Genomic DNA, 13,297 nt, shown 5'->3' on the forward strand with positions numbered 1-13,297 from the left:
GTTTCTGTGTTGATATAACTCTACGCAACATCTGCACCTAACTAGCGTCATAGGGCTGGCATGGCCAGAGACAACTGTGACAAAATGAATCATTTTTGTCAATGATGTAACAGCTTTTACTTAACCACATTATGTAAGTGGTTAAAAAAGCAAGCATCAATTGAAAGCATAATGTACCACTGTGATGGATGCTTAATTTTGAGGAGTCATCCTGCATCAGGCCTTCACATGCATCTGTGCCATTGGGCCCATGCAGTAATCCCCTGCCAAAGCAAGATATGTGCAGCTCTAGACAGAGAGATCATCATGAGAGCAAGAATTAAAATAATAGGCAACTGGAATCTTGGGGTCATGCTTATGGACTGAACGGAGGTGTTCTACAAAGTGGTCACCCAATTCGTGTTTGGTCTCCCGAATGTAGAGCAGACTGCATTGTGAGCAGCGAATACAGTATACTAAATTGAAAGAAGTACACGTAAATCGTTGTTTCACCTGGGATGAGTGTTTGGAGTCTTGGATGGTGAGGAGAGAGGAGGTAAAAGGGCAGGTTTTGCATCTCCTGCACTTGCATGGAAAGGTGCCATGGGAAGGGGATGGGGCGTTGGGGGTGATTGAGGAGTGGACCAGGGTGTCATGGAGGTAACATTGGGCGGTATTTAATGGAGGCGACGGGGCGGGGTCGAGGTGGGTTTCATCTGCTGGCTGAAGAGCCTCTTTGTGGAAAGCCCTCGGCATTACATGCCAATCAGGCATTTAACTGGGCAGCAGCGTGCCTTCCCCGGGATTAAGGACCCTGGGGACACAGAGCTGTTAGCCAATAAGAGGCCAGTAACTCTATTTCTCAGCAGTCCCACTGGGGAGGTGGTGGCAGCCGCCAGTAATATCCCCACCTGAGGCCCAGGATCGTCGATGGACCCAGGCCACAGTGCCCTTGAATGAGGAACCCCACCTCCCCCTCGGAGCCAGCAAACAACCTGCACAGATTTGCTCGGCATCCTGCCCACGTGGTGACAGGCACGCCCGCTGCTGGGCTAATACTGGCGGCAGAAGGAAGAGGCTTTTACTTGGGCATCAGTCGTCCACTTCAGGGCCTTAATTGGCAGCGGGGCGTGAAGGCGGTCCAAGGGTCTTCCCGCCATGAACTTAATTGGGGTGGAGGCAGAAAGTTGGTGGGGTCTCCACCTGATTAAATACTCTCGCCACTTCCACACCCAGGAGAGCATAAAATCCAGCCACAGTTTCTCTCTCCACAGGGCTGCCTAACCTGCTGAGTACTTACAACATTTTCTATCTTTATTTCAGATTTCCAGCATCCACAGTAGTTTGCTTTTGTATATGTGCACCACTGTTCGCTGATACAGGTTGTGAGGGTACCAGCAGGTGGATGTAAAACATCCTTTTCTTTCTCCAAAAAGCTCACAAATATCATAATTTCCATTGGGAATCCCAATCGTTGCACTAATGAAACTGAAAGAGAAGATAATTAGCAGTGGAATGATCGCCACAAAAGCTCATGAATCTCTAAGTAGCAACAGGCAAAAAATTGGAAAGTGCAGACATGACCTTAAAGCTGTTCATGAATCTAATAATTTTGCACTTAAATTAACCTTTGCCTACAGATGAATCCCTTAGTGATTTGGTGTGATTTGAAAGTGGCACTGTATGTCACCTGTATGTTATTTAAATGTTGTTAGGACGCATTCACTTGTTTAAAGTGGGTGTTTGCTACTTCTGGCCTTAGATGAAGCAAAAATGCACATTGTGCAAATGGGATGGAAGCCAGTTATTACAGGCCTCTTTCCCCTTTTCCCAGTCTTCTTCGGTGCCATATGGGACGTAAATGGTATAAAAATCATTCCCAATACGATGCCAAGAGGATGTTGTCATTATATTGAATGGTATTTTGGCACCATAGAGTGACATCCAATAGATATTATTCATCTTTAGTGGAATAACAAGATGTTAAAACATCCTGAAATGTTTTGCTGCTTTGAAGCCAATATAAATGCAAGTTGTTGTATTATTCCAGTTTTTCATAACATTTGTGGTCCAAAAGGTGAAGCACTATTATTCATACAATACTTCACCAAAAGCCTCTCTTTTATCCATACTGCTGTGGTTACTGATAAAATTCAACACTTCCAGCATTGCCTGGCTCATCTTCTGAAGTACCCTGGAATGTCCTGCAATGCTCGTGTGAGTATGTGCACCCTGCAGATGTCCATATACACAATCACATAGTGTTTTCAGTTGGCTTGTGTTGAACTGGAGATATGTTAAAGATATGAATCATGTAAATTGTACTGGATCATACTATTTATAATCTTGAAGAACTGCAGCCCACTTATGCCTGCTGACTCATCACGTGCAGATCCTGACTCTATCCTACGCTTTAAGTTGTGCACAGTTCCAGTATCTGAGTTGATGGCTGTGAGTGCCAAATCAAGTGATGGTGCTTCTTCATTGGAGGTCTGGTGCAGCACTTGCCTTTCCTCCTGAGGCTGCAGTGGCTGGCCAGGTGGCAGTTCTTGGGTATCTGAAAGTAGAAAAGCAGAGGGGGTGGGTTGGGGTGAGGAAAGTGGGGTTGGCTGGAAAGCAAGAGGTCCACTTCATGCCAGATAGCAGAAAGAGAATGAGATGGGATTGAGAAGGGCCATAAGTAAGAAACATACTGTCATCCTGAATGGTCTTGCTTCCGCCAGATGCAACAGCCTCTGCCACAGCCATAGCCGGCCTCATAATACGGAATACAGCCTCCTACAGCAGGCTTAGTTGATGCCTGTTCCCCTCTGGTTCTGCTCTGCACCCGCCAGCTATGGGCCACCTTGTCCTGCAAGTGAGTGGGAAGAATGTCAATGATTGTGTTGCACTTACGTTTGGGTGATATGCCTGCCACAGCAGAATAACTGGAGATATCTGGAGGCAGGTGGGTGTGAGGCTGGCATCATTGGAAGGTGTGTGAGGTAGAGCATGTGAATGTTAGACCTGATCCCTGACTACTAGGGACTGCTTATGGGCCATTAATGGGTGTGTGGTGCATTTAGCAGTATGAGAGACTGGCGGTGGTAGGAGATATCTTGTGACGACGCATTCACTGACCTTGACCAAATTGAACTTCTTGCTACATTGCTGTCAGGTTGGAGTGAGACTCCGTGAATTCACCTCCCTGGCCACCTGCTCCAATTCCCTTCTGAATATGTTCCTTGAGGACCTCTTAACCATCCCTCCTCCCCCCACCACCCCAATGGAAACATGGCCTCTCTCACCTTGTTGACTTTCTGGACACAGCGATGTATCTAAGAACCTGGGAGCACTCTCTCTTCCCTGTTGCATTATTTGGGATGCTTTTCCTTCCTCCAAAATCCTACAGAGACAGCCAGCAGCACTCCTTCTGATGAGTACAGCTCCACTTTAAGAGGAGCAGGCTGCCTTTAAGATGTGAAGGCTATCTGGAAGACATGCTAGCCATGCACGTTGCTTGGCCCCCTGTTGATCATTCAGCCAGCAATGTGAGTTTGAATGCTGCAAACATGGAACTGAGGAGACAACGCCAATTTTGTGTGCTGCTGGCCTTGACAGGACCAGTCGCGGGCAGATCACAAATCATGACACCGAACCCCCGCCTGAAAATGGCAGCAAATCAATTTGTACCTGAGTGTTGTTCCTGCTGACAAGCCCTATCAATAATTTCTAAATCTGCCACTTCAATCCTTTTTTCCACACATGATCAATTCCATCCGGATATTGATGTGGAAATAATGATGTTCATCATCATTAATGTTCAAATCAGACAGCAAGTTCAGGATGTTAAGAGATATGCTATGAGTTGTGAAACTCCAGAACTTGCTGGATGATTTACACTTCTCCGTTATTTGCTTTACACAAAAAGCATCTCACCTTTAGCCTTCCGTTATTTTTTAAGAACTTGCTGGATTTGCACATTAATTGCTCATAAAGCTTTCCACAAAAAGTTACAGCTGGCAATTCAGAGTGTAAGTACTGCTTTAAATTTTACATTTTTAAATTTTTTCTTACATTTCCTGTTAGTCCGTTTTTAATTTAATCTTCCTTTCCTGCTTTATTTCTCTTTCTGTTCCTGACTCCAATTCACTGTCAATCCTCTGTTTCTTTTTTAATTCTTAACTTTTATTTTTTAAGGAAATGCACTGTTGTTCCTGCTGCTCACTGAGGTCCAAGATGCCCGTTGTCCTCATTATGCCGTTATCAGCTTGCAATTCCAGAAACTTACATGACAAAAAGATTTCAAGCTTACCGGTGCAGGAAAGTGTCCAGTTAATGGCGTATACCACAAGGCGCCCCATTCCAACCAAGTTTTACCTATATGTCCCATTTAATATGCAGTTTTCGCATATGATGGACAAAGCTTCGTTTTCACAGAAAAGCAAGTTGAATTGTAAACTGTATCTCCAAAACACTCGTAAAAATTCTGGAATCACATGGACTGAAACCAGAATGAAACTTATTCAGCCACCATAAAACACTTGTCTTTAGCCTACATTTAAATTGTTTTTGAGATGCTAGTATTTTGAATTTCAGCTTTTTTGTGGTTGTGTCATCTTTGTTTGAACATATTTGTTAGTTTTTGCATTTCCTAGTTTGGTACGTATACACGTGTACTAAATATTTAAACAAGTTAACAATGTTATGGAACCTATTTTTAGTTTGCTATACTGATACTTTCACCACATGTACAAAAATATAAAGCATTTTGCTTTTACTATTTGATAATATATGTATTTCTATGTCATAAACGCCGCATCATATATCTGATGCATAGCTTAACAGGGTTACGCAGATTTCTTTCGCCATTAAGAATTCTTTAAAGATGTCTTACTCTGAGATGAAGGGCAGGATTTTCATAGCCCCGGGGTGGTGGGCTGGGATGGAAGCCATGTTGGGATGGCTCCCAGACACATTCCCGCCGTCGGTGAAGTTTCCCAGCAGTGGGACTGAATGTGCATCAGTTGCCCACCAAATAATTAAGGCCCCTATTAGGGTCGATTTTCCCAGCCTGTCATGTGGGGAGGCATCAGCTTCGTGGAGGCAGCCTCCCTGCGGCTGTCCAGGGGGCCATCAGAACTGGAGGCTCATGCCCCAGAAAGTGAGGCTATTGGCAGAGCAGGCCGCCCCTGCGACCCAGTTGGCCATCGGGAGGGGTCTTCCTGCTTGGCCCCTCTGACTTTTAATCTAATACTTACCTCTGAGGGCATCTCCATGTTGAGACACCCTCTGGATCTCCAAGCTCTCCCGATGGGGCTGCTGAGGCTCTAGAGCTACTGGCCCAATCAGAGGGCCAGCAGGCTCAGGAGCCCGCCCATCATCCTTAATTGAACACTGTGAGTCCAGAAGCAGCCAATTAGGAGGCTACCTCTGGTAAAATTGCTGACCCAGTCCCACTGGCGGCAAGTGTGTGCTCGGAATCCCTATTTTATCCCAATGTCGGGGTCCTAAAGCCCACAGTAGGATCCTGCCCAAGACTTCAGTTCAGTGTGCCAAAAATTATTGGTACTCCCCATTCCATAGACCTGGCCCCAAGACTGCATTCCTGAAGTCGATGCTGGACTGATGAAAATAAAATGGAACTGAATAACGGAATGCTAATGTTATTTTGCATGAAAATCAAGGAAAAACAGCATTGTTACTGTTAGAACAAGAAGTTTTCATTGCTGAGATATATGGGAAATTTGGACATTAAATTAGCTTTAAATTTCATAAAATTGATGGAGAAACCAAGGCTGAAAGCAAAATATAATGTCCCAATGTGTGTGAAAGTATACTTTTCAGAAATCAAATAACTTTTTAGTTAAAAACCAATTTAAGATCATCAGTCAGGCTCGCAATGTGGCTCACTTATGCTTGCTGCAAGGAACATGTCCAGGCATTGCACCTTTATTGAATTAAACAAAAGAGTGGGGGACAGTAGTTCCCTGGTGCATTCTCCATAGCAACGCCTCGACCAAGCAGAGCTGACTTGCCAGCTGATCAGCACCCGTTTTTCATGCAGTATAAATTGTTGATGCCTGTGAAATTTGGCATTCTGGCATCTGTCCTGATGAATGCAAGATGAAAAGATTTAACAGAGTGTCTCTTTCTTCACCAATACTCAATTTCTGTACTACCAAATGACTACATCTAAAATTCTTAAGCGGCTTGACAGGCTAGATGCTGGGAGGATGTTTTCCCAACCTGCGGAGTCTACACTAGGGGGTCACAGACTTAGAATAAGGGGTCGGTCATTTAGGACTGAGATGAGGGGAAAATTCTTCATTCAAATGTGAATCTTTGGAATTCTCTACCCCAGAGCGCTGTGGATGCTCAGTCATTGAGTATATTCAAGACAGAGTATATTCAAGACAGAGGTCGACATATTTTTGGATGCTATGGGCATCAAGGGATACGGTGGAAAAGCATACCTGAGGTATATGAACAACCATGAGCTTACGGAATGGCATGGTAGGCTTGAAGGGCCAAAGGATGTACTCCTGCTTCTATTTCTTATGTTATTTTGTAATGACATGGTGCCAAACTAAATAATGCTCAGTAGGAGGTAAATGAAACAAGGTGAACATTAACTTCTCTTGTCGTACCACAAAGGACAAAAGATTGGAAAGAAAAGTCGCAACCAAATGAAGCTTCAAAGGAAAAACACTCTACTGTCAAATTCCTAATATTTGATATGGTTCTACGGCACTTTAGTTTACCTGAACGGCTATCCTATGCTTACGGTTTGGATTTTGTGGTCAGCGGCAAAGGAATGGTGCTCACTGTTGATTACGCTTTCAGCTCTCCGAGCGGTTTTGTGGGCTTTTGAACTGCGACTTGCTGTCTTCAGGCATCTGATCCAGTGCACGCCCCTCTACTGAAAATCTGTGGCATGTGTGAGCAGGGAAAGCTACAGCATGGTTCTTCAACCAATCAGATTGAAGAATCCTCACTGACACAGAGGGCTGAATTTTCCTGTTGTAGTTGCAAGTCTGACGTTAGGCTGATTTCTGGGTTGCGAACTCGGACGTCTGTGTGGTGAGACATCAGGTACGACCTTCCCTCAGGAGGCCAATTAAGAAGCTGCCTGTGCGACTGCCGTCCAACTAGGGATGGTGGGCAGCCTAAGGATGTGGGAGGGCCAATCTGAACGCCTGAAGTGAAGGGCCTCCCAAGTTGCATCATCGGGGCTGGGAAAATTCTGCTCAGAGACTGAACCGGGAAGTATAAAGTAGAATATTTAATTAATTGTAGAATCATGTTCAAAAAGTTAAATAAAGTGAGGCAAAGAAAGATGGAATTAAGAGCAAGTGATGAAAGAAACAGGAAGAAAAAGTTAAAAGAAAATAGAATTCAATTCTTATTTCAAAAAATCTTCATTCTGAAGGAATGGGGCGACACATTTGTAAAATGAAAATTTCAGGGCCAGAAAGTTGTTTAGTAGTAATTAAAACTTATTACACAGTTAAAAATTCACTTACACCTTAATGCACCAGCCCCAAATTTACCGGCATGTTTGGTGGCGAAATAAGTACAGCAATTTCACACCTTTACATGGATTTTAATGCCAAGTCTATCGGCGAGATACTGGTGGAGCGAAACTTGTGGTGGAGTAGGACAAATCGGACAGCAAGTTCTGGATCTTAACTGTGAAGGTGTGAACTCTGGAAGTTGCTGTCCGATTTACTCCATAATAGGCGCTGATAGCTTCATTGTTATTTTTAATACAAATCTGTGGCCAACATCTCAGAACATTTCATTTGTATCGTGGTTGTCTGTGAGGGAAGCATAACAGCTAAAGTTGTCTTTTGAGAGAGGGGACAAAATAAGCTTACATTAGGGCTGTAGAGAGCACTGAGCAAAATACTCATAAAATGATGTGCAGATATTTTTTACAATGCTGTATCTATGTAAAAAAGGTATATACAAAAATACAGAAAGTAAGGGCTGAATTTTATGGGGCCCCCTTGAGATGGGTTTGTAGGTGGGGGTGCCCATAGAATTGTGAGGGGAGGCAGGAGGTGGAGTGCCCATCGCAATGCAATTTTGTTGGGGCAGATAGGCCTATTAATGGCTAGTTTAGTTTAGTTTAGAGATACAGCACTGAAACAGGCCCTTCAGCCCACCGAGTCTGTGCCGACAATCAACCACCCATTTATACTAATCCTACACTAATCCCATATTCCTACCACATCCCCACCTGTCCCTATATTTCCCTACCACCTACCTATACTAGGGGCAACTTATAATGGCCAATTTACCTACCAACCTGCAAGTCTTTTGGCTTGTGGGAGGAAACCAGAGCACCTGGAGAAAACCCACGCAGACACAGGGAGAACTTGCAAACTCCACACAGGCAGTACCCAGAATTGAACCCGGGTCGCTGGAGCTGTGAGGCTGCGGTGCTAACCACTGTGCCACTGTGCGGCCTCTTGTCCTCTTGTCAGCAACGGTGGGGGGAAGCCTCCGCCATGCAGGAAGGTCGCCCAGTAAAATGAGACCTCCCTGCGGGCTTGGGGGCCTCTACAGATAATCTGTGACCTATGGAGGGCCCCCATCAGCAGACAAATCACCTCCCTGTATCCCCCTCCCCCTGTACTCAACGCATACCCTCCATCCCCCCATCACCGGGGCCTTCCAAACTGGCCCCAGCGACCCCACCTCACTTACCTGAGGTCCAGTTCTCCAGTGGTGAGCCTGGGTCCAAGGCCTCTTGTAGTACCGGCAATAGCCAACGCTTCCAGTGGCGCTGCCAATGCTGCTGAGCTACCAGCCTTGTGATTGGCTGGCAGCTCTTGGAGACGGGATCCCCATCTTTAAAGGGATGGGGATCCCGGTGCCATAGAATCACACTGTTGGGGGTTGGGGGGGGCTCCAGCTGGCTGAGGTGGGAATCCCCCTCTCCTTTTCGACCCGATGCCGGGAGCCCCACCCTGGGCACAAAATGCAGCCCTAGAAATGCAGCTGGATGGAATTAGGTTTCGGGAGAAGGGTGTCAAAATCAGAAATGCACTGATAAAAATCATACTTGTTTGCTGATTTGGGACTCCTAATTTGAAGGCCATACGATAAAGGAAAATGAATGACCACCATCAACATTTTAACACTAACACCACACCACAGAGTGGATAAACTGGAAAAGAAAACAGCCACTCAATAGTATTCCTCCCCACTCTGAGATGTGCCACTGTGACCAGGGATTTCCACCTGGCAAGACAGGAAAGTGAAAGACTCTGAGACCTCAACCTTCTCAGGAGCCGTTCAGAATGCCATTGGTTTATGAATAGTCAGGGAAGGGAGGGGAATGGCATTTACATTTTTTTTGTTTTGGCATGGGTTGGTGTGTACATTATAGCTGTGCCCCACAGGGCACGCAAATGATCCTTATGTCAGAATATCCAAAATTCTGTGACTGGATCACAAAAAACAATGATGGTGCTGCATTTTGTACCCATAGCGGGGCTCCCTGCATGGGCAGAAAAGGCGGAGCGAATCCTGCCTTGGCCAGCTGGAGCCACCTGGTGAGATTCTACAGCGCTAGTCCAATTAACAGCCTGGCACCGGGATCTCCATCCCTTTCAAGACAGGAATCTTATCTCCAAGAGCTGCCAGCCAATCACAGGGCTGGCAGCTCAGTAGTGTTGGCAACGCCACCAGTAGCGGTGGCCACTGCCAGTACTGCAGAGGCCTTGGACCTAGGCCCAGCGCTGGAGACCCAGACCTCAGGTAAGTAAGGCTGGGTTGCCAGGGCCAGCCCAGAAGTGGGGGGAGGGTAGGCATTGAGTATAGGGGAGGTGGGTACAGGGAGGTGTTTTGTTTGCTGGCTGGGGCCCTCAGTGGGCACAGATTGCTTATGAAGGAGGGCCCCATCCCAAGCCCACAGGGAGGTTGCCTTATTTTACTAGGCGACCTCTCTGTGTGGCAGAGAACGATGTCAGCGGTGGGGGGGAAGAGGCCTTTAGGTGGCTGTTCGTGGACTCTTCAGGGCCTCAGTTGGCCTCTGGGTAGAAAAGCCATTGTCAGCCTATCCCACCCCTGACCAAATTGCATTACGACAGGAAGGCGACGGGCCCTTCGCCGCCCCACCCCTCCCCGCCTCCTGTCGCAATTTTATGGGCCCATCCCACCCCACCCGACCTGTCTCTGAACTTGTCTTGGACCCCATAAAATTCAGCCCATGTGTAAATTGGAATTTTATTAGTCTCAGTAAAATATGTTGACTTTGAAAAATTTTAAACATTACAAGATGACTATGTAACATTATAAGATTGTAGGTGGGCATTGATCAATTTTAATAGACTGCATTGGATTTTGCATAAGAGAAGTAATTATGTTATTTTTTTGCATGTAACTGTTTTTTAATATATATTTAAAGATGCCATATTGTTATAACTATCTATGATCTCATTTTTCTGTTTTTCAGGGAGAGAAGAATATGTTGCAACATTTAAAGGATCAGAATACTTCTGCTATGATTTGTCGCAGAACCCAATCCAGAGTAGCAGCGATGAAATAACATTATCATTCAAAACCCTTCAAAGGAATGGTCTGATGCTTCATACAGGGAAATCTGCAGATTATGTAAATCTGGCTTTGAAAGATGGTGCTGTCTCACTGGTCATTAATTTGGGGTCAGGAGCCTTTGAAGCTTTGGTGGAACCTGTGAATGGAAAATTTAATGACAATGCCTGGCATGATGTGAAAGTAACCCGGAACCTCCGTCAGGTAACAGTACAAAGGATGATGTGGAAAATGTGGGACCTGTTCTTAATTGTGTGTGGAAAAAAATGAATTTTAATGCACACATTTACAAATTAATTGTTCCAAATCAAATATAATTAAATTATTTCTTTTTGGCTTGACAATAAATTGGATATGACAAAATATTTGTTAAATTTTACTCAAACAAGTCCCAGGTTAGTTATTTTACTTTATAATACCTGAGCAAATGCAGATCCAGAGTTATGTTCAAGGATTAGAACATCAGTGTGTTATGTCAAAAGAATTTGCATCAGAGCTAGTTGATCAGTAATGGGATCTATTGCATTTACATATATATTTGGTGATTAAAGCTTTTGGGTGTCAATCTGTAAAACAGAAAAAATGCATAAAATCCCTTACATTTAACAACAGATGCAAATTCATGTTTTTGATTAAAGATATTAGACTGGTAGACCTAGGCTTTATCATCTGATTTATGATCATGGATAAAATTTTTCTGTTGGTACAACTCAATGAACATGTTGTGAAATTTAGGCAAATTACTAACCATTGTACTGAAGCAAACACAGAGGAGCAATTGTAACTATACCTGCCCGGTGGAAACGAAGATTTACTTACCCACTCTGGAGTCACTGAGAGTCAACTATTCCAAATTTTAACCTGCTCAACTAAGCAGATGACAAGGACACCAGCTCAAAGCTGGCAAAGTTCTTCTTTACATTATGTATGCTGGGTCCCAATGACATCAATCTTAACTGAAATAAAAACATAAAGTGGCGGAAATACTCATTAGGACTGGCAGCATCTGTGGAGAGAAAAACAGTTAATGTTTCAGGTTTGTGATGTTCACTCTGTTTCTCTCTCCACAGATGCTGCCAGACCTGCTGAGTATTTCTAGCGCTTTATGTTTTTACTTCAGATTTCCAGCTTCTGCAGTATTTTGCTTTTTTTATTATGCTATTTTAACTGGCTGGCCTGAGCAAGAAAGCAAGTGAAGACAACTGGAAGAGGAAGAGCCAGAAAATGCCCAAACAGGTAAGTTTTGTTCTGACCTTGTGGGACCAGGAGAAGCTGCAATGCTCATCCCAGCCCTATTAAGAAAGTTTAGTCCTCCCTCCCCTGCACAGATGTCCATACTCATGGTATTTATGACCCAACGACCAAAATGTTGATTAAGCTTTTCTCTCCAAATCTTGAGCAAAGTAATTGTCACGTGCAGATATGTTTTACCCCAATGCTATGATGGTCCACTTGGTCTTTTCTTGCCTTTCAATTTGGTATGTAATATAGGTCCAAACAAATTATGCAAAAAAAAATTTGAGAGCATAGATGTAGCACATTGGCTGTAGTTTCTGTTGTATGTTTGGTTAGTCTGCTGCCACCTTAGTACATTTGGTTAGTCTAGCTAAAAGAGATGACTGAGTCTTCAGTAATTTGAAATCTTGTATTACATTCTAACTGTATACAGCTTTACACAAGTCTGTATGACTTCTCTGAAGTCATGCAGAATCTCTCTCCGGTCTCTTTCATATATGATCTCTTATATCATCATGGTGGGAAGTATTCCTTACACTGTCTCAGCCATTAACCCTTTCAAACCCTTATACTACATTGACACCCCCCCCCCCCAGTCTTTATCCATATGTATTATATATATAAATAAATAAAATTTATTTTACATTCATTTTTTATTTTATTTTTACATACTACCTCATCTCCCCCAAGTCTCTGACATCACAGATACAATCTATCAGGAGGCTTCACAACTCTCCCTGATTGTGTTGTTGTCAGATGCGGAAGATTAGTAATCTTTCTCTGAACTTTTTTTTTGGCCTTCATTAAGGTTTGTAGTACCTGGTGCTTTCTGAATTTCAGGTTCAACATCTGGTATGTCCAAATGTATGACTGATTGACATCCTTTTACAGTACCTTCTGAAGTATGTACTAAATAAGATCTCTGTTGATTTTCATCTCTCTGGACGATTACTCCTTCTCTGCCTTGGTCTTGTGCCCATATCTTTCGTCCTTCAATCAGCTTAGGTGGGTACCTGATACGACATTTCCTATTATAATTATAGGCTTTTTGCTTTCGGTAAAACTTTTCTCTGTCTTGAACTTTCTGATAATCCTGGACTTCTAGCCCTGGAAGTAATTTTTTGGATAGGATGGGAAGTTGTGTTCTAAGCTTCCTTCCCATCAACAGTTCTGATGGTGCTCATCCACATAGCAATGGAATAGATCTATAGTTTAGGAGTGCTGTTTGAAAATATTCATTTTTCTTTGATAGTTTTGATGCCCCTCTCAGCTTCTCCATTAGATTGTTGATATCTAGGGGAACTTGTAAGATGTACAAATCCACAGTTTTCCACCAAGTGTGTGAAGTAGTCGTTTGCAAATTATGTTCCATTATTGGAAACTATCTGGTCAGGTATACCATGTGTTGCAAAGATTTCCTGTAACACTTGAATAACTGTTTCAGTTGTCGTTCTATACAAATGTTTGACCTCGATCCACCTTGAAAAATAGTTGATGACAATCAGGTAGGATTTTCCATTAAACATGAATAGATCTA

The 13,297-nt window shown here is 43.7% G+C and overlaps 1 protein-coding gene across 13 annotated transcripts in view; it reads left to right on the forward strand.

Annotated features, from left to right (window-relative positions):
• Positions 1-13,297, forward strand: part of nrxn1a (neurexin 1a) — a 2,153,831-nt gene that overhangs the window by 813,706 nt on the left and 1,326,828 nt on the right. For all 13 annotated transcript variants that reach the window (XM_068044956.1, XM_068044955.1, XM_068044958.1 and 10 more), the window contains one exon: positions 10,427-10,728. In XM_068044956.1, coding sequence (XP_067901057.1) covers positions 10,427-10,728 — 302 coding nt within the window. The remainder of the gene's footprint in view (positions 1-10,426; positions 10,729-13,297) is intronic.

Source organism: Heterodontus francisci, chromosome 13 (assembly GCF_036365525.1).
Source record: "Heterodontus francisci isolate sHetFra1 chromosome 13, sHetFra1.hap1, whole genome shotgun sequence".
Taxonomy (NCBI): Eukaryota; Metazoa; Chordata; class Chondrichthyes; order Heterodontiformes; family Heterodontidae; genus Heterodontus; species Heterodontus francisci.